The 21,393-nt window shown below is 31.4% G+C and overlaps 2 protein-coding genes across 3 annotated transcripts in view; one reads left to right on the top strand and one right to left on the bottom strand.

The window, feature by feature from the left end:
* LOC140045504 (neurofibromin-like) overlaps window positions 1–15,947 on the bottom strand; it is a 51,915-nt gene extending 35,968 nt beyond the window's left edge. The window contains exons 1-9 of the mRNA XM_072090439.1: window positions 15,840–15,947; window positions 14,531–14,686; window positions 8,190–8,264; window positions 7,636–7,823; window positions 5,702–5,808; window positions 5,169–5,236; window positions 1,791–1,866; window positions 1,575–1,663; window positions 737–976 (exon numbers count right to left, since the gene is read on the bottom strand). Of these exons, the coding sequence (XP_071946540.1) occupies window positions 737–976; window positions 1,575–1,663; window positions 1,791–1,866; window positions 5,169–5,236; window positions 5,702–5,808; window positions 7,636–7,823; window positions 8,190–8,264; window positions 14,531–14,686; window positions 15,840–15,899 (1,059 nt within the window). The 5' untranslated portion in view covers window positions 15,900–15,947. The remainder of the gene's footprint in view (window positions 1–736; window positions 977–1,574; window positions 1,664–1,790; window positions 1,867–5,168; window positions 5,237–5,701; window positions 5,809–7,635; window positions 7,824–8,189; window positions 8,265–14,530; window positions 14,687–15,839) is intronic.
* Window positions 15,948–16,086: 139 nt separating this feature from the next.
* On the top strand, window positions 16,087–21,193 carry LOC140045507 (trichoplein keratin filament-binding protein-like). Of its 2 annotated transcripts, XM_072090443.1 has the most exons (11): window positions 16,087–16,151; window positions 16,569–16,784; window positions 16,967–17,177; window positions 17,288–17,344; window positions 17,697–17,939; window positions 18,491–18,670; window positions 19,126–19,298; window positions 19,671–19,752; window positions 20,075–20,260; window positions 20,423–20,566; window positions 20,713–21,193. In XM_072090443.1, the coding sequence occupies exons 2-11, from the start codon at window positions 16,591–16,593 to the stop codon at window positions 20,746–20,748; spliced, it is 1,506 nt and encodes a 501-aa protein (XP_071946544.1). In that variant the 5' UTR covers window positions 16,087–16,151; window positions 16,569–16,590; the 3' UTR covers window positions 20,749–21,193. The 2 variants fall into 2 exon arrangements, with proteins under 2 accessions (XP_071946544.1, XP_071946543.1); XM_072090442.1 differs by having other exon boundaries at window positions 20,423–21,193.
* Window positions 21,194–21,393: the final 200 nt, after the last annotated feature.

Below are 21,393 nucleotides of genomic sequence, written 5' to 3' on the forward strand. Positions count from 1 at the left end.
AATTTCAGAAAACCACATCAATGCAGTATAAAAGAATGTACTTTACCGCTATTGTTAGATTGTGTCTATTAAATAGTGATTATCAAGCGCTAGGTGTTTTTATTTGGTTATATAAAAAGGCCGATATTGTCATTAAGGAGCTCTATTACAAGTGTTTGAACATTTTTCTAAGTCTATTCTTAAAGCAAATGTACACATATCACATATTGGCAACTTAATTTCCTATATTCTTCAACTTTCAAACGAGGTAAGCTATACTTTTTAAATACATATATTATAGTAAAGTATTAGTCATTTTTCTTTGAATAATTATGTGAGTTTTGGAATTTGATTTTATTTATTGATTTTCATTAAAATAATAGATTGTAATTTTGTTTTTTTATTATCAAAGTAAGTATTAAATTATAAATATCTATATCTTATACATATTTATAAGCATTAGAAGAAATTGGAAACCACATGGTGAAAAAAATGTGCAAAGAAATTACTATTGAAAGAAAATACTATTTGAATGAAAATATTTAAGACGAATAATGAAGTCTTTTTCAAAGAAATTCTAATAAATAAACATTTTGATGTTCGAAATAAATTTACGTCAACTGAAATACAAAAAAATTGACATCTTTGAATATTTCTAACTATTGTGCTCATTGAGATAATTGAGATAAGCTTATTGAAATAAATTTTAAAAAGAAAAAAATAATGTTGTTTTAACACTAAATGACATGTGACTAACCTTTAGGTCAGCAATGTGTGGTTCCACTATGTGAAAGTATATAGAAGTGTCTGAGCGGTTAACGTAGCTAGCGGCCTTGCATAACTTAACAGCCGCTACCACGCTGTACTCCATCAACTGCTTGCTACTGCCTGGGGTACTTATCAATCTACGAATGTTCTCAAGAAAGAACTTCTTTTTCTGGTGATTGACAGCAAGCTGACTAGTTGACTCGCAACTTAACAACTCTCCCACTAAAACCTTAAAAATAAACACATAATAAAATTTAACACAATATCAAATTAAATTTTTATTTGTTCCATATATAAAAATGTGTACATGGAAACAGTTTTTTCCTCAACAAAAATATAAAATGTTAAAACAAACAAAACATTCACAATTACATCATACATTAGATAAAATTACAATTTATAAAAAAGATTCATATTATCAAATCATATGATGATAATTATATTGATAAAAGTTAATGATATTAATAGTGATAATGACGATGGTGATGTCTAGTCACAATGATGATGATGATATTGATAAGTGACAATGATGATGTCTAGTCACAATGATGATGATGATGATGATATTGATATTGACAATAATGATATTGATATTGACAATGATGATGTCTAGTCACAATGATGATATTGATAGTGACAATGATGATGTCTAGTCACAATGATGATGATTATGATATTGATAGTGACAATGATGATGTCTAGTCACAATGATGATGATTATGATATTGATAGTGACAATGATGATGTCTAGTCACAATGATAGTGGTAATCATGTTGGTGGTGATATTAAGATTTAAAGATTATGATTTGATGATTTTATAACTTACGGGACAAAGAATGAGAAGCATCACTTCTAACAACCAAACAGAACCTTTGCGTTTTGTCTCTGCACTGTCAAAAACACGGTCACAAATTTCTGAAAAACAGCAATTTTTTAATAACAAAATAAAAATAACAACAATTTATTTAGGATTTAGATTACTATCTTTTGTGCCTGGATGGAAATTTATTCAATTAATTTACTGTTTATTTTCTTTTTTTACCTTCCAGCTCAGTGTTGCTGTGAGTTTGGAGACATGAAAATACTTCTGAATAATTGTCCATCCAATTCCATATCGCCTATAAAAAATAACAGGGTAAACATTTTTAAATATTCATAAATAAATTTTATGACTTTTTATGAAATTTTAGGATTTTCTTAATGTTTGGCAGTCAATGCAAACTACTAACTTCCAAATACATTTTGAACTGAATAAGTCATTGATGTTAATTCGTTTTTGTACTATATGTAAATTTGTTATTTTTACATTTGTAAATACTGTATTTTTGTATGAACTTTTAAATGGAATTTTATATTTTGTTATACTTTATATAATAATAATAATGTAAATTTGTGCAGAAAAATATTCTGCAATTCAAAATTGAATTGATAACATGATTCAAAGTAAAATGCCCCATGTGTCTTATGCTACTGTGCAATGCAATTGTACATACAATATTTCACTTAGAATTAACATCAATAGCTGAAAAAAAAACACAGGGGAAATACTATTTGTCAGTATGTCATCATACATGATAAGCTCTTTAAGTCATAGGGGTAGTGTGTAAGAGTAAGGAGTATTCCACAGGTGGAAGGCTAATTATAGCATTGATTTGTTGAGCCTTCCATTCAGCAAATAAATAAGTTCCTCTCTCTAGGGGCCAAGGCCTTTAGTATTCGTCATCACGCAATGGCAAGGGTAGTTTGTCAGCTACTGTATGCGTAAAGCTCTTCTTCCGAAGCTATGCATTTTTAACCTAGAACAGAATTGTATGTAATCTTAAGCTCTGTCTACACTATCATCCTAGTGTGATGTACCCAAATATGGTAGTGTGATATACTCAAATATGGTAGTGATATGTAATCATCATGTCTATATATGGGCACATCACATTTTTTTGATAGTGTAGACAGAGCTTTATAAACTTCTGACTTTCCATTATTTTTTTAATTAAACTGTTTAAAGTTCAACCAGACCCTTCAAATAACAAGTTTACTTGGTTTTTGGAAAAAGTAAATATATTATTACTACTGTATGATAATACCCGCATACGCCTTTCTCATACCATCTCAGGCCTGTTCCTAAATTGTATCTTCATTAGCAGGCTACAGTATGAATGTCCTGTCTTTAATTTAGCCCATTGAATGAGGCCTATCACAACATTGAAGCCTTGTCACTGTCCTTTGAAATATTACAAAACCACATCGCCATTTCTAGGCCTCCTGTCTAACTAACCCTTGAATATGGCCATCTTCTATCGGAAACCCACAGCCATTTGTAGGTCTTCTGTGGCCTGTCTATGCCTTGAACCTAGCACTATTCTATTGGAATACTACAACCCATTTCTAGCCTGCCCATCTAAGCCTTGAACCTAACCATTGTCCATCATGGCCACTGCTATGGCTCCTGTCAAACCATCTAAGCCTTGAACCTAACCATTGTCCATCATGGCCACTGCTATGGCTCCTGCTAAACCACCATCTAAGCCTTGAACCTAACCATTGTCCATCATGGCCACTGCTATGGCTCCTGCTAAACCACCATCTAAGCCTTGAACCTAACCATTGTCCATCATGGCCACTGCTATGGCTCCTGTCAAACCATTTAGTCATGTCCTGGTCTACTTATAGTTATTAATTAAAACTCTATTTTCACTTTCATATTTTTTAATTAATGATCGTCAATATACCAACATTTTCTATTTTTATATCCTAACTAAATCATTATGTCTCTATCCAAGGTCTAGTAGTAGCTAAACTACTGTAGTGACAACTATCCGAATACTAAATGTGTGAAAAGAAGTAAAGCTCTGTCTACACTATCAAACTTTATGTGACAAAAAAATGTGATGTGTCCATTTATGGACATGATGTCATATCAATACCATATTTGGGCATATCACTACCATATTTGGGCACTAGTTTGACAGTGTAGACAGAGCTTTACTAACGACAGTCCATATTGAATTAAAGGATTAGATGTATTATATATATTTTTCAAATCTGATTTTATTTGATTTGAAAAAGCGAAAAAAGAAAACACTGAAAATTGGCATCTGTGATATTCCATTTAAAAAATGTTATATTTCTGGCTGGGGTTCTCAACAACCTGTCCACAAGTTGATGTCCTTAAAACCTATGAGCTTACAGACACTGTGGCCCTAATGCTGTGCTCTATCTGGCCTGCAAGATTCATTTCTAAATCAGGGAACCTCTGCTCTATGGCATACTAGTTTGCTGCCAAGGGAGAGCTTCTTTCTTTTGGGTAATCGGTATGTGAAAACACCTTAAATGCAAAATGTACTTTTTCTTGGACAACAGCAGTTAATACTGGTGTGTATAAAAATGAAAAAATCTTAAATGTAAAATGAAATTTTTCTTGGATAAAAGTAGTTGATACTGTACTGATGTGTATAAAAAGATGAATACATCTTAAATGTAAAATGTACTTTGAACATAAACTATGGTTTGTAAAAAGACAACACATGATTTCTAAATACCAAATTCATAAATTTTCTTTCTTTTCTTTTCCGTACAATTTATTTATATATATTTTTAGGTTATGATTGAGACAGTTATCGCAGCGTCAAAACTTCTATTGCGAGCAATTTAACTGACATGTCATCTCCGTTTTGTTAATTATCTAAATCAGAATAACCTTGTGAAATAGGTGGGTTTTTACAAATGAGGTTGAATGCTGGCACAGTCATAAACTAAACTTTCATAATTATCAAAATTAATGCATTAATTAAAACCAATTAAGGATATAATATACATTTTTTAACATAGTTTTTGTGACAAACATGTAAAACAAAAAAAGTTTATGCCATCTTGGTAAAAAAGGTAAAAAAAAATTAATGGTCGGTAAACGAAAAGACTAAAAATAGTCCAAAATATGTCATCAAAAGTTCACTTTTAGGGGAGTGGGACGATGCATAACGACACGCGTAATTAGATTAAGGTACTTGAGTCATTTTGTCAACTACAATTTGTATTTATAATTAAAACAAAAAACTTTAAATGTAAAAGAGAATGTTAAGGTGTTTATGATATAATTGAAATGTCTATAAGAACAATTTTGGTCTCTAACGCTCTGTCTACACTATCAAACTTTATGTGACAAAAAAAATGTGATGTGCCTATATATGGACATGATGATGTCATATCACTACCATATTTGGGCATATCACTACCATATTTGGGCATATCACTACCATATTTGGGCATATCACTACCATATTTGGGCATATCACTACCATATTTGGGCATATCACTACCATATTTGGGCATATCACTACCATATTTGGGCACATTACATTAGTCAAACTAGACAGAGCATTAGACAGGAGTATATCTAAACAATTGTACATTATCTACTTACTCTTTCAATACTTAACACAAGTATAGGAATAGCAGTCTTCCTTACATGCTTTAACTTGATAGCAAACTCTGTAGAAAAAATATACAAGTTAAATTGTTGTTATGTATTGAAATAATTAGACATAAAAACATGTTGACCAAGCCTGACCAACCAAGATGTTCACAAAGCCTGACCGACCAAAATGTTGACCAAGCCTGACTGACCAAAAATCAATTTCAAGAAAATATATTGATTTCAATAATGTAAAATAACAATCATTCATTATCAGCATTATTAGGCATTTTCAGCCCACTGCAGTGCTAAGGCTGTTATTATCCACATTATACCAATTTCTTGAGAAATTTTGTGGTGCCATCTCATTTCTGTTCTACCTTGGTGTTGTAATTTAACAATAAATATTTAAACAACATTTTAAAGACACTTTTACCATTATTGCACTAGAATCAAGTTTCTAGGTTCCAATGAAATGTAAGGTGTAGCCTACTTTGTTTTGCCATCATGATAACATTAGTTTGATATTCAATATTACCTACCAGTAAGAAGCTGTGTTAGTTGTCTTATACTCATGTTCATGTGCTGTATCAACTCAATATCCACCAGATCAACGGTTTCATCATTGGCTGCAGACAGGTCATCTAACCTGTGAAGAAATTTAAAGAAATTCAATATAAGGATTTAAAACAAAATTGAGTAGAACTTAACTATTAAGTGGCTACCTTTAATAAAATGTCCCCTGAATAGGTGTTGGCCATAATGGACATTCAATTACACAAATCAGAAATGGTGTTGGTAGTCTACAAGTGCTCCATTTACGGAGAGGGTTGTTTTCAGGTATATCTCGCTCTTCGAGGAGAATATTTTAAGCTAGGCTGCACGAAATCGACAATATATTTTCTATCATTCATTTCACAGGAAAGTGTTTCATTAAAGCTCTTGAATAGAGGTTGACCGTAGTGTTAAAGCATAACAGTACATTTCCCCTGTGATTGTTTTGAGAAATATTAACAAGGATGTCCCAGAGGAGTATATTTTATTTACAAAACATTATTTTATTAAATTAAAGAAGGAAAGAAAGTGAGTAAATAATTTAATGTATGAAAGAATAAATACTGGTTTATATTTTTTAGTGGTATACAATTTAAAGGAAAAAAGGAAGAAAAGTACAATTTAATTATCGGTATGTTCTATAAATAATCAGGATATTTCTAAAGCTACATGCTCATTCATGTCGCTTTAGAAATGTTAAGAAAATAAAAGAAATACCCTTAAGATTAAGAAGTAAATGAACTGCATATGTTTATGCACAACAAATGTAATATTTAAATAAAAGTATATTATAGTATGAAATATGGCAGTTAGGAGCCTTGTTGATGGCAAACCATATGGTGATGCCAATAAAACAGTCTAACTAAAGTTACTAACGCTGCCTGTATAAGGTCATAATACTAAACTTAACAGTATAACAAAAGACATGATTCAAAACTAATGCTCTGTCTACACTATCAAACCTTATGTGACAAAAAAATGTGATGTGCCCATATATGGACATGATGATGTCATAGCACTACTATATTTGGGCATATCACTACCATATTTGGGCACATCACTATTTTTTTTGTGTCAAACCAGTACTAACTGTACTAACTGTGGAAAATTACCTCACAACTTAACACTAATAAATATTCCTAGTAGTAAGTATTAGTAATATTGTTAAAGCAAGTGGTTTAATATAAATAAAGAACTAAATATTGTATAAATGTTCCCTTTAAATTGTACATAGAAAAAGAGTATACAAGGTTAATTTAGTAACTTTTTTACCAATTTCAAAAAATGCTTTGGGAAAAAAACAATTAACAAACTGATAATGATATAATAGTATGACCTTTTTATTATTCCTAGCAATAGAATTTAAATTCTTTTCTAGCAAACATATACTTTGCCAGAATGCATGTATATTTTGAGTATACTAATAATAATAGCAATGATAAGATATGAAGGTAGAGTACTCGCTAGTGGTAATAGTAACAAAGAGGTTTATTATCATTGTCATGTGTTATTGAATAATTTAAAGACGTCGTAATGTTTAGCTTATCGTACGTTTAAGCATTAGATTTTGTCGGTTACTCTAAAGCTCTGTCTTCACTATCAAACTTGATAGATGTGCCCAAATATGGACATGATGATGTCATATCACTACCATATTTGGGAACATCACACTTTTTTTTGTCGTCAAACTAGTGTAGACAGAGTCACAGGGGACAATGTCAATTTAGACATTGGCTAAATATTTCCAGTTAAAGAGTTTCCCCATAGGTGTATTCCTAAAAGCATTTAAACATGAATAGGAGGGGGCTCCCCCAATGGAGGGGTTCTACTGTGCTGTATTCACTAATACATTATGAAATTTTAAAATAATTATGATTTAAAAGAATAAATAATGTTTTTAAAAGTAAACAGATAAAAATACCTGCTTAGAATACGCTTGAGCATGGCATTGAAGTTGGTTTGACTGAGTGAGAACAGGATTTTAGATGCTCTTTGCTTCAGTTCACACGACAAAGCATTTTCGCTGGACTCTTTGAGGAAGTGGGACACCTCCTGCAGCAGCTTCTTGACAAGTTTAGTGTCATCTATCCTAGACCAGTCCTTTGATTGCTGTTTGTAACATATAACAATACAGTGCATTAAAATGAATAATAACGAAATTTATGTAAAAAGAAAATTGAGAAATAAATGGGTTTTTGTTTCTGTTGGGCAAAAAAAAATATTAATAAAATTCCTCTGTTTACCATAATGGAGTAATCCATAAATACTTATAATGGGAAAAAACTGCAGATGTTTGACCAAGTTTACCAATAAACATTACAACTAGATTACGCATCGCACTTTATCAACATACTTACCTCTGACAGACATTTTTTTTATTTCTAAGACAATTAACAAAAAACTTCAGATATTTTACAAAGTTTACCACTAAACAATATGACTAGATTGCGCATCGCACTTTCTCAGCATACTTACCTCTGACAGACATTTTTCCAATGTTCCTAAGACTATTAACTGCGACTTATATACACTTTTTTCATCTCCCGATCTCTATAAAATAAAAAGACATTAAATATAAATAACATAATTTAATATAAATACATTTAGTTTTTCGGTGCTTTTAATTTACCTCCGCCAAGGAGGTATATGTAATCGATCGCGTGGGTTTGTTTGTACTTTTTTAGTGTACTATTCAGACCTGCTAGTGTTAAAAGATAGGACAGAATTTTCCAAAAAGCCGGCGAGCAGTCTTAAAGTAACAAATAAACTAAAATTGCATTTTCTCGAGAACTACTTCACTTGTCCAAAAAACATTTTTGTACAAGAGGCAAGAGTTATAACTTGTGATTTGTAAATTCAAAACATAATTTGATTTAATGTGCACGTTTTTTTATGCGAGTAGTTTAAAAACCTATTTCTTTTCAAATTCACTTGTTTGATTTTCGCGTTGCTGTTCTATTGTTAGTCAACTGAAGCTATTGTTAATTGAAAGGCTTGTTACATAACCATTACACCAAACTCGCATACACATGCTTGTAGTTGAATTAGCCAGACACACACACAAATATATATATATTTCTTTTTTACCGGAAAAATCTTATGTAGGAGAATTTGACAGTAGGCGGAGGTATGCACTCTCGAAGTGTCTTTCTAGTTCTAATTGTTTTGGGGAATAAAAACAAAACATAAATGATTACGGTTACATACCCACTTTCAAAAGAATATTTTCATAGTAACATTTTGCCATATTCTTCATTTTTTTAAAGTAGACATCAACAAATGTATTTTATAATTTTTAATAACATACTAATATTTTTATTCATTTTCATTTTTACAGTAGCATAGATTTTTTTTTATTTCTGTACAACAAAGCTTATTATAATTCAATGATGAAAACACAATCAAATAAAAATGTTATCAATATTTTACTTTTCAGAAAAATTCATTTCTTTCTAGTGTATTGTATTGTGTATTTTTTTGTTTGTCATAACTAGACTTAAATTAATGAACAGTAAAATGTTATAGTAAAAACAAATTTTATCTACAGTAAAAAATTTTAATTAAGAACAATAACATCATCCTTACAATGTTGAAATAAAAGAAACTAATTATTTAAAAGAAAGTGCATTGCTTGGATGAAAACCTCCATTACAATTTGTAAGCCGAACTAATTAAAATATTTAAAATATAATTTATGATCAACAAGCGTAGAGCAGAGAAACACAATTTTTAACTGCAACGTTTTCTACAGGTACAATAGGTACAAATTATATAAATAAGAATATTTTTATTTTTTTAATTTAATATTTAGATTAGTGAAACAATATTCCTATTTTAAAACACAATAAAAACATTCTTTCATGTGTACATTAAATATAATGTACTGTGTCATGCATACTCCTGTATAGATACATAACAATAATGTTCATATTTGTTTATTTGTCCATTTCCTATACGTCATTAATGATTACCATCATGTTTCAATTTCAATAACATTCTTTCATTAACATTAACTGTAATTTTATATTTTTACAGTATAACTAATCTCTAAAATGTATCAAAACCACACCAACTGACTGTGTGTGAATTAGCCCACAGTATCCTATTGATAGTGACTGGTACTCACTGTAAAATATACCACGAGCACTGTTCATTATTTATACCATAACATGGGCTCTGTATTGTACCAACTACCACAGTAACTACAGTATACCATAACATAGGCTCTGTATTGTACCAACTACCACAGTATACCATAACATGGGCTCTGTATTGTACCAACTACCACAGTATACCATAACATGGGCTCTGTATTGTACCAACTACCACAGTATACCATAACATGGGCTCTGTATTGTACCAACTACTGTACCACAGTAACTACAGTATACCATAACATGGGCTCTGTATTGTACCAACTACCACAGTATACCATAACATGGGCTCTGTATTGTACCAACTACTGTACCACAGTAACTATAGTATACCATAACATGGGCTCTGTATTGTACCAACTACCACAGTAACTACAGTACACCATAACATGGGCTCTGTATTGTACCAACTACCACAGTAACTATAGTATACCATAACCATACATAAATCAGTATTCATTTTTGTTATACTGTATTACCATTATTAAAGGGTACTTATAAACAGGAAGTGGATTTGGCAACTTGCCAAAATACTAGAAGCCATAACACACTGGTGTGCTGCATGTCACAGTTAAAGAGGCCGTGCTACTGCTGCTGCTGAGGCACAATGTGCTGATAGACTCAATATATAGCTGGCCCTGATGGAAAAAGATGCACGCTACTTTTCAGCAGACTAAAAGCTTATTATATTCACTACTATAGAGTATCTCTATGACTAAAGTCAAAAAACCTTTTTTGCCAAATTTCAACATGGCTCTATCACACCATGAAATTTTGTTCTGATCGTAAGGTACAGAATTGGACTCATTAAATTTCCATCAACCTGCTGTATGTCTTTACTTAATAATAATTTATTTTAATCACACCTAGTCCTATTAATGTTAATTCGTTTTATTTTTTTTTGTTGACAAATTATCAATTCATACAAAGAATATTACATTTTTTTTTTATTTACGTTACGTCAATATTATTAAATTATAAACATATCATTGAGAGAAATTAATATTCAGTGAACTCAGCATGAAGAAAATAAGGTCAAGACCCTGTATGCATGAACGAACACAGGTCATAAGAATTCAAATCAACATTATACACAAACATACAATACACCCATTGTCATTGTCGGTAAATGAATTAAATCAAAACTATGTAACTATACTGAAATTATTATAATTAAAACCAGCAGCATGAGAAATTATCTTTCATATTAAATCACTCGGCTAAATAATATACAAGTGTGAAATTCAAAGTAAGTGAAGGATGTGTTTTATTAGGAAAACTGATATTTATTAATAGATTACTTAATTATTTAAGACTAATTTTATGAAACATCCATCTCTGAATAGCAGCACGACGACGACGTAAACACATAGACCACTGAGATCTTGAATAAAGTCTTTATTGATTGTTTATTGAACTGGAAAACAGGAAGTGCTTTTGGCACCGTGCCAAATGAGTACACACTGAATCTTTCATTTTGTGTTAATAAACTTTTTTTAATGTATGCATCCATCTGGAGGCTATATAGTATACATGCAAAATACCCACAATGGTAAATAATCATGCTCTCATGGATTTTATGATTATTATATTACACTTTTACAATGAGTTTGGAAATAAATTGTCTATGAATGTTGTTCTTATGATCATAATGTAAATATGTTTGAATTATTGTTTTGGTTTCACTTTATTAATGTATGCAATCAAGAACAATCAATGTTTATGGAAAATTTAAAACCAACTTTACATAAAACAAATTTCACAAAACGATGGCATTCAGATTGTTAAATAGCTCCAATATTTGATATTTAGTGTGGCAGATCATTCAATGAATATAACAATGTTGGGGATTAAAAGAGTGGGGTTAAAAGAGTGGGATTAAAGAGTGGGATTAAAAGAGTGGGGTTAAAAGAGTGGGGTTAAATAGTGGGGTTAAATAGTGGGGTTAAAAGAGTGGGGTTAAAAGAGTGAGGTTAAAAGAGTGGGGTTAAAAGATTGGGATTAAAGAGTGGGGTTAAAGAGTGGGGTTAAAAAGTGGGGTTAAAGAGTGGGGTTAAAAGAGTGGGGTTAAAAGAGTGGGATTAAAAGAGTGGGATTAAAAGAGTGGGGTTAAAAGAGTGGGGTTAAAAGAGTGGGGTTAAAAGAGTGGGGTTAAAGATTGGGATTAAAGATTGGGGTTAAAGAGTGGGGTTAAAAAGTGGGATTAAAAGAGTGGGGTTAAAAGAGTGGGATTAAAAGAGTGGGATTAAAAGAGTGGGGTTAAATAGTGGGGTTAAATAGTGGGGTTAAAAGAGTGGTGTTAAAGAGTGAGGTTAAAAGAGTGGGGTTAAAGAGTGGGGTTAAAAGAATGGGGTTAAAAGAGTGGGATTAAAAGAGTGGGGTTAAAAGAGTGGGGTTAAAAGAGTGGGGTTAAAAAGTGGGGTTAAAGAGTGGGGTTAAAAAGTGGGTTGTAGGGGGAAATATGCAAAAATACTCCCTCTTTATGTAACATGGTGAATAAATAAACATGCCTTAATCTTAAGGAAAACTAAATCAAATGGAACATTAAGGTACAATTACTAAAAAATATCTCAAAGATGGTATATCAAAACTACAATGTGATATTAATAATAATAACATGGTGAACTTCCACGCACTCAATAAAAAGTAACAATGTGATATTAATAATAATAACATGGTGAACTTCCACGCACTCAATAAAAAGTAACAATGTGATATTAATAATAATAACATGGTGAACTTCCACGCACTCAATAAAAAGTAACAATGTGATATTAATAATAACAACATGGTGAACTTCCACGCACTCAATAAAAAGTAACAATGTGATATTAATAATAATAACATGGTGAACTTCCACGCACTCAATAAAAAGTAACAATGTGATATTAATAATAATAACATGGTGAACTTCCACGCACTCAATAAAAAGTAACAATGTGATATTAATAATAACAACATGGTGAACTTCCACGCACTCAATAAAAAGTAACAATGTGATATTAATAATAACAACATGGTGAACTTCCACGCACTCAATAAAAAGTAACAATGTGATATTAATAATAATAACATGGTGAACTTCCACGCACTCAATAAAAAGTAACAATGTGATATTAATAATAATAACATGGTGAACTTCCACGCACTCAATAAAAAGTAACAATGTGATATTAATAATAATAACATGGTGAACTTCCACGCACTCAATAAAAAGTAACAATGTGATATTAATAATAACAACATGGTGAACTTCCACGCACTCAATAAAAAGTAACAATGTGATATTAATAATAATAACATGGTGAACTTCCACGCACTCAATAAAAAGTAACAATGTGATATTAATAATAACAACATGGTGAACTTCCACGCACTCAATAAAAAGTAACAATGTGATATTAATAATAATAACATGGTGAACTTCCACGCACTCAATAAAAAGTAACAATGTGATATTAATAATAATAACATGGTGAACTTCCACGCACTCAATAAAAAGTAACAATGTGATATTAATAATAATAACATGGTGAACTTCCACGCACTCAATAAAAAGTAACAATGTGATATTAATAATAACAACATGGTGAACTTCCACGCACTCAATAAAAAGTAACAATGTGATATTAATAATAATAACATGGTGAACTTCCACGCACTCAATAAAAAGTAACAATGTGATATTAATAATAACAACATGGTGAACTTCCACGCACTCAATAAAAAGTAACAATGTGATATTAATAATAACAACATGGTGAACTTCCACGCACTCAATAAAAAGTAACAATGTGATATTAATAATAATAACATGGTGAACTTCCACGCACTCAATAAAAAGTAACAATGTGATATTAATAATAATAACATGGTGAACTTCCACGCACTCAATAAAAAGTAACAATGTGATATTAATAATAATAACATGGTGAACTTCCACGCACTCAATAAAAAGTAACAATGTGATATTAATAATAATAACATGGTGAACTTCCACGCACTCAATAAAAAGTAACAATGTGATATTAATAATAATAACATGGTGAACTTCCACGCACTCAATAAAAAGTAACAATGTGATATTAATAATAATAACATGGTGAACTTCCACGCACTCAATAAAAAGTAACAATGTGATATTAATAATAACAACATGGTGAACTTCCACGCACTCAATAAAAAGTAACAATGTGATATTAATAATAATAACATGGTGAACTTCCACGCACTCAATAAAAAGTAACAATGTGATATTAATAATAATAACATGGTGAACTTCCACGCACTCAATAAAAAGTAACAATGTGATATTAATAATAATAACATGGTGAACTTCCACGCACTCAATAAAAAGTAACAATAAATTAAAAATACTGTACACAAAGCACTATACAAAGACAACATTAAAATGTAGTCAGCTGAATTCTGAATTTTAATTCTGATTTCGGGTAAGAAAGTCTGGTAATGTGAGATGTTTTTACACTATCAAACTTTATTTGACAAAAAAATGTGATGTGCCAATATATGGACATGATTATATCACTACCATATTTGGGCATATCACTACCATATTTGGGCATATCTACCATATTTGGGCACATAACACCTTTTTTGTCAAACTAGTTTGATCGTGTAGACAAAGCTTAAGCGCGTACTTACAAGTATGTGCACGTTGGTATGCAATTTGTTTAAAATTGATGTAAGCTTGGTGATAACCTCAGTAAAACGGTTCTTACTAACAGCTATCAAACAATCTATTGTTTTTTCTCTGTCTGGGGAGACACTGCTTGGCTGTCCACTTGCATTCACTGGCAGCTAGAAATTGAACAAAATCTAGTTTACTATTTTTAAATACAAATATATTTATTTAAAAACAATATCTACTTTATGTAATCAATGACACATACAGTACAGTATTAAGTAATTTATGAAATAAGTTTTTTAGTATTGGAAAAAAATTTTTTTTTAACAAACCAAGGAGGTATAAATTTATTTTTATACTCCATTAACATTGACAAATCAATTTGTCAAATATACAAGATACCATAATACAGGGCATGTTGAAGTTCGTACAAAAGAATGGCCAATAATTTAGTGAAATCGATCAACTAAAAAAAATATTCTCTGTTTATTACAACATATGGTTTTGTTGGCGCATATAGAAAAACATGGAATACAGTTAGCATAATATGTAAGCTACAGTTGAAGTTGAAGGTGCAGTTGAAATATATTTCAGAAAATTATCTACTGAAAAATACAGTACATACTACTACAACATACTGCAAAACTAACATACAAATCTAAAATGTTTACAAAATTAAAATTACGAAATGACCACCATGCCATTAGAATAAAATAATATGTACATGTCTACTTAAATTAAAAAGTATGGAATCAGTTAGTAATAGCGAAACTATAGTGTAACTGTGTTGAAGTGTACGAAGTAAAACCCTATTAGTATAATTTGTAAAATATTTGTCCGACACGTTGTCATTTATACTTTAGGCCTATATAGTGCATTAATTAAGAGTGAAACTGAGGTTGATTTCTTGCTGCATTAAATTACCCTGTGTCGGACAAATGCCATGTAAAATTATTAATAATATTCAACAATAAAACAACAGTAAATAATAAAATTGAAAGAATAAACAAAACTTGTTTCAATGTTTGATTGATTGATTCATTTACTGTTTTCTCAATTTTCTATGTGTTAACAAGTCATTAGAACAAAATTAAATATTTTACAAAAAATCAAGTTATAATTGAGCAACCAATACATTTCAATCAATTAAGAACACACTTGTTTTGAACGTTTTCTACACAACACACACAAGTCTCTGTACAAATACACACTACAGTGTACACCTCTCTCTTTGCCGACGACCACCCTAGCTAGGCTAGCACCATCAAGATAATACTTCCAAAAACAGACCGCCTAGCCACCGACACTCAACAATATTATATTTACCTGTTCTTCAAATTTTAATAGAACCTTTAAAACCCATTCAGTGGGTTTATTTCCTGCCATGTTGACAAAAAATGGCCACAAAAACTACAAATCTCTGCCTTTACATTCTTATCATCATGATAATTTGATAATGACCTTGAATGGTAGCTGCTTGTTGGTTCGTACTTCCGAAAAAATTTACTCCAATCAATTACTAAACCAAGAGGGCGTAGTATCTAATTTAAATTTTGATCATGACAACAAAATGCCAAAACACCGAAGCTGATCTCTATCGTTGAGACTAATTTTGTTAAAGAATTAATACTATAATAGGTAATATCCTTAAAAGACTTTCGAACGAATATCTATATAAACATTGTAACTGATTAATTTGCTATTGGAGAAAGATTTTGGCTAGTTAAGCCTAGCTAGGCCTAGCCCTAGGCCTACTAAAATAGCTAACTAAGGTTTTGGCTAACCAAGCCTATCTTCTGCTACTACTAGGCTAGCCGTACTACTACTAGAGAACAGCAGAGACAGAGGCCTCCTGCCTAGCTAGCAAGCTAGAGTAGGCTAGGCCTACTTAACTAGGCCTAGGCCCTAGGTAGCTTAGTGAGAGGTGAAATCATATGTAATAAATAATGATATGATGGCTCTCCCCTTCTGACAGCAGAGAATCTCAGTGAGATTCTAGCCTAGAATTATAAAAAAATATTTAATTTTTTTTTATTGTTTTTTTTTATTATATAGACCTAGAACAAATTTATTCAAGATGGCATTACCTACATTGCCAGCATACTGGACTCAGCGTTACAAGAACGTCCAGGAGCGTACAATGGTGTCACGAAGGCAAAATGAGGCAGATTACCGAGACAAGTGGGATAACAATGCCAAGTATTTTCAAAAACGAGGTGTGGAGACATTAAAACAAAATGGATGGATGTCTGAAAGATCATTCCAAGGAAGGTAAAGTTCATACTTCAATGTTAAAGCCACTTTGAACGGTAAACATTTATAATTTAAAATTTTATAAATATATATAAAATATAAAATGCATTTTTCACCAAGATGAAAACAGGCTGTTTGAAATGCTGAATTAATGCAAAACAAACTTTTATGAATGGAAAAAATTTTTAATTTTGTTATAGTATGGATACATATAGATCAAGAAATGCCAAAGAGGAAAGAGCAGCCAAACTACAAAGCCGACGGGAACGTTTGAAACTTCTTTTGCGGAATGAAAAAGACGATTATGAGGCTGAATTAAGAGGACTGTCTAAGGGAAATTACATGCGGCTAAACGATATGAAAGACCGTGCTGATGACTTGAAGACCAGGCGTGAAACGCAACGTAAACAGGTTAGAAAACAATTCTTAGGGAGACATGATATCATCAATAATTTCAAATCATGATATCAATTTATTGGTTTCCTATCTGCATATAATTTCATTACGTTTGCATTCTACAGATTGCAGATGAAAGAATGTATGAACATTGGAAGAAGAACAATCCGGATTTACGAAAGGTAAATGTAATTATTTTAAGAAAATGTGTTTCTTGTTTTTATCCACATGAAGTACAATTTAGCATTTTTGTTGTACATTGTAAACAGGTTTATTTATTTATTTCACCATTTTTCAAGAGGGTGAACCAGTCAGCATGAGTGAGTTGATTTTAGGGAGAAACCATAACAATCAAATTATAAAATGTTTTAAAAATATAGGTATTTACAATTACAACTCCTTAAAAGGAATCAATGATTTTAAAATGTGATATTCTAGTACTAGATGTTGTCCACAGTCACATTCATTTTTATGCAAGTGAAATATCTTCCTTTTTTTGTAAAAATATTTTTTTTAAATTAAATTATTTTTCAGATTGAGTCAGAAATGCATAAGAAACATGTGGTTCAAGGTTGGGGTGGTCAAATCCAAGACACAACTGAAAGAAAAAATACAGCAAGGGAGCAAGAAAGAAAGGAAGATTACGAATTAGAGATGCAGAGGTTGGCAGCAATAGAGAGAGATCATCGGACACAAGAGGCAAGGCTGCAGGAAGAGAAGGCATTAGCTGGTGAATTGAAAGAGCAGATGATAGAGCTAAAACATCGTGAACTGGAGGTAAATGTATTAATGGACACATACAGTTGATGGTTTAAATCTTGAATGTACATGTAAAGTTGATGACTAAGTCTTGAATGTACACATAAACATTTATCACTCTCAACTTATGTCTTGAATGTACACATAAACATTTATCACTCTCAACTCATGTTTTGAATGTACACATAAACATTTATCACTCTCAACTTATGTCTTGAATGTACACATAAACATTTATCACTCTCAACTTATGTCTTGAATGTACACATAAACATTTATCACTCTCAACTTATGTCTTGAATGTACACATAAACATTTATCACTCTCAACTTATGTCTTGAATGTACACGTAAACATTTATCACTCTCAACTTATGTCTTGAATGTACACATAAACATTTATCACTCTCAACTTATGTCTTGAATGTACACATAAACATTTATCACTCTCAACTTATGTTTTGAATGTACACATAAACATTTATCACTCTCTAACAAATCATGTCATTCTGCCATTAAACTAAGTACAGTTTTCTCAAATTTTTTTAATAACAATGTTTTTTTTCAAAGGCTGAAAAATTGAAGGCTGAGGAAGCCTCCTTGATGCAGGAACAATGGGAGTTAGAGAAGTTAGAAGAAGATCGTCAAAAACTTGAGGAACAGCGTAAACAGACTCAGTTAGGTCAAGTTCTGTCCCGTCAGTACAAAGCACAACTTAGACGACGGTCACAACAAGTTCAAAAAGCACTGGTAAGCAGATTTCAGTATTAATGAATAGGAAGATTTCAATTGGTGACTTAGAAACTAGTTATGTCATTCATTGTCTGCATGCAAGACATTGGGATGTCCTTCCTTACTCAATTCCTAGGCTCTGTTCAGATGACAACCTTTGACACAAATATTTAGGTCAGAGGTCGTTGTAAATTGCTTCCTAATAAAAGAATAATAAAAGACACAAGCAATATTTTTTTGGTTTTTTGTCTCTGACACAAGTTGCTGCTTTCTTGGTGACACCATCATTTTTTGGAAATAAATGTTATGAAAAAAAAACGGAGTGGTTATGAGATTGGATATACGTAAATGAAACAAATTTAATATAAATGGTTAATTGCATCTTATGATACAAATATGATTAGATACAAAACACATTAAATGTATCTTTTTCTGTAACTAAAATTTCTATTCTGCTTCATATTCATATTTAGGAAATGGATAAAATGATTTTAGAAGCTTTAGCTGAGAAAGAAGCAGAAGACAAAAGCCTTGAGAGTGCAAGACGTGAGAAGGCTAGGGCTGATGCAGCCTGGATGAGGCAGGTTGTAGATGAACAGATTCAGTTGGAGAAAGCTAGAGAAGCTGAACTTGACATGCTGTACAGGTGAACACCAATATACTTATTATGAAAGCATAGAGAAAAGTTCACATGGGATCTGTCATTGTTCTTGTCTCCTTCTGATATGGCTGTCATTGATGAATACTTATTATCAGTTGACTTAACTTCTGGTGTACTAGATCTACGTTTATACCATGCTATACACTTTTATAATTATAATAACTTTTGATTTATATAACATTGAGAATTAAAATATAGTCTGACACATGTTTAATGCAGATTGCCAATGAATGACCTCAAAATGTTCACAATTGCTCCTAGATTCTTGATAGGAATTTCTTTTTTGTGAATAGAGTTAGGTGCTGTTCTAAACTTATTGTATATAATATATAACATATATTTATTACATACTTTTAGGGAAGAAGCTCAGAGGCATTGGAACAAACGAGAAGCGGAATGGGAGCGAGAAAGGCTAGCAAGAGAGCGTCTCATGTCAGAGGTCAGTCTCATCCAATAAAGTTTGGATTTTGTTTTCAAATTAAACAATTAATTAAAAGAAAGAAAATAACACATTGAAAACTTAACTAACCTGACTTAAATCCTGAGAAAACAATATTCAAATATTTAATGTCAAGTAGTTCACTATGAGTATGAGTTTTATTTTTGTATTACAATTGTTTAATTTTCTTGTAAAAAAGGTTTTATTTTAACTGTTTGTATTGTATGGAGTTTAATAGTGCAGAATCTGTTTGGGCTTTAGCCTATTCTCACTCCTGGTTATTTTCATTGGTGACCGAATAAATATTATTATATTTGTTTAGGTAATGGGGGGGCGACAAACACAGATAAAATCCAAAATGGAAGAGAACCAGCGAAAACAAGAAGAATCACTTCAACAAAGAGAAGACTTATTGCGAGAACTTGAGGTTGTTCAACAGATGACAGCACGAGACAAGATTGCAACGGCAAGACATAAACAGCAATCGCACCGTGAGATTCAAGAACAGGTGGGTACTAGTTGGCAGGAGGGAAAACAATTCTGTTGAATGTTTCGGAAAACTACACTTTAAAATGAATTAAAAAATACAAAGATGTCCGGTTTTTAAGTACCCACAATTAATTTTGTAATAAAGATGGCAAGATATAAGACGTATGTTGTATTTATTTAGATCTCTGAAAAGAATGACAGGTTACAGAAAGCATATCAGCGTGAACAGGATGAAAAACGAAGGGAAGAAGAAGCAGAACGAGGTTATGAAGAGATGCTGAGACAGGAAGCCTCAAAAATGTCCATACATAACTATGAACCACAGGTAGATATTGTAATAATGTTTATTTACACTATTTTGGTGTTATTTGCTTCACTACATAAAAGTGAGTTTATGTGGCATACAGTTCCTAGCTTAGAATTTAAAAATTAATCATAATCTAAAACATGTGTCTTTTTTTCTCTTTACAGTCTCATCCTAGAACACGACGTTCTGCGTGGGATTGAAACAGTTTAAAAGAAAGCAATGAAGATGTGCATTATTAGTACTAGAAGACTTTATCAAGATCAGATCCTATATGCATTGTAGCCTCGCACTACATGATCATGAAAAATGTGAGAAGGGGAAGCTTTCCCGTAAAACAACATTCCTTATTCAGAGGAAACTGTAAAGCTCTGTCTACACTATCAAACAAAAAATGCTACCATATTTGGACACATCACATTTTTTTGTCACATAAAGTTTGATAGAGATTAAAGATACGGAATTACATTTTCATTGTTTATCTCAATATTTCAGCCAAACATACAGGTGCTATGTGTGTTTTATAGAACTCTTTAAATCAACTATAGGCCAGTTATTTACCTTTAAAATCATAGAGCTGTATTGGCCTATTAAAAGACATACATTTTGTTGTTGTAAATAAATCCGGAACATTCCATTTAATTTACCCTTTAAACCATAGAGGAAGACTTACTGTATTGGCCTATTAAAAGTTATACATTTTATTGTTTTAAATCAGGGACATTCCATTATTAAATGAAGTTTTGTAAATAATAACAATAGGTAATAGATTAGTAATAATGGTTTAATAAAACTGTGTTCAATGAGCACTTAACATAGTAAGTATGCTCTAAGTATGCTTCATTTTA

The sequence above is a fragment of the Antedon mediterranea genome, chromosome 3 (assembly GCF_964355755.1).
Source record: "Antedon mediterranea chromosome 3, ecAntMedi1.1, whole genome shotgun sequence".
NCBI lineage: Eukaryota > Metazoa > Echinodermata > Crinoidea > Comatulida > Antedonidae > Antedon > Antedon mediterranea.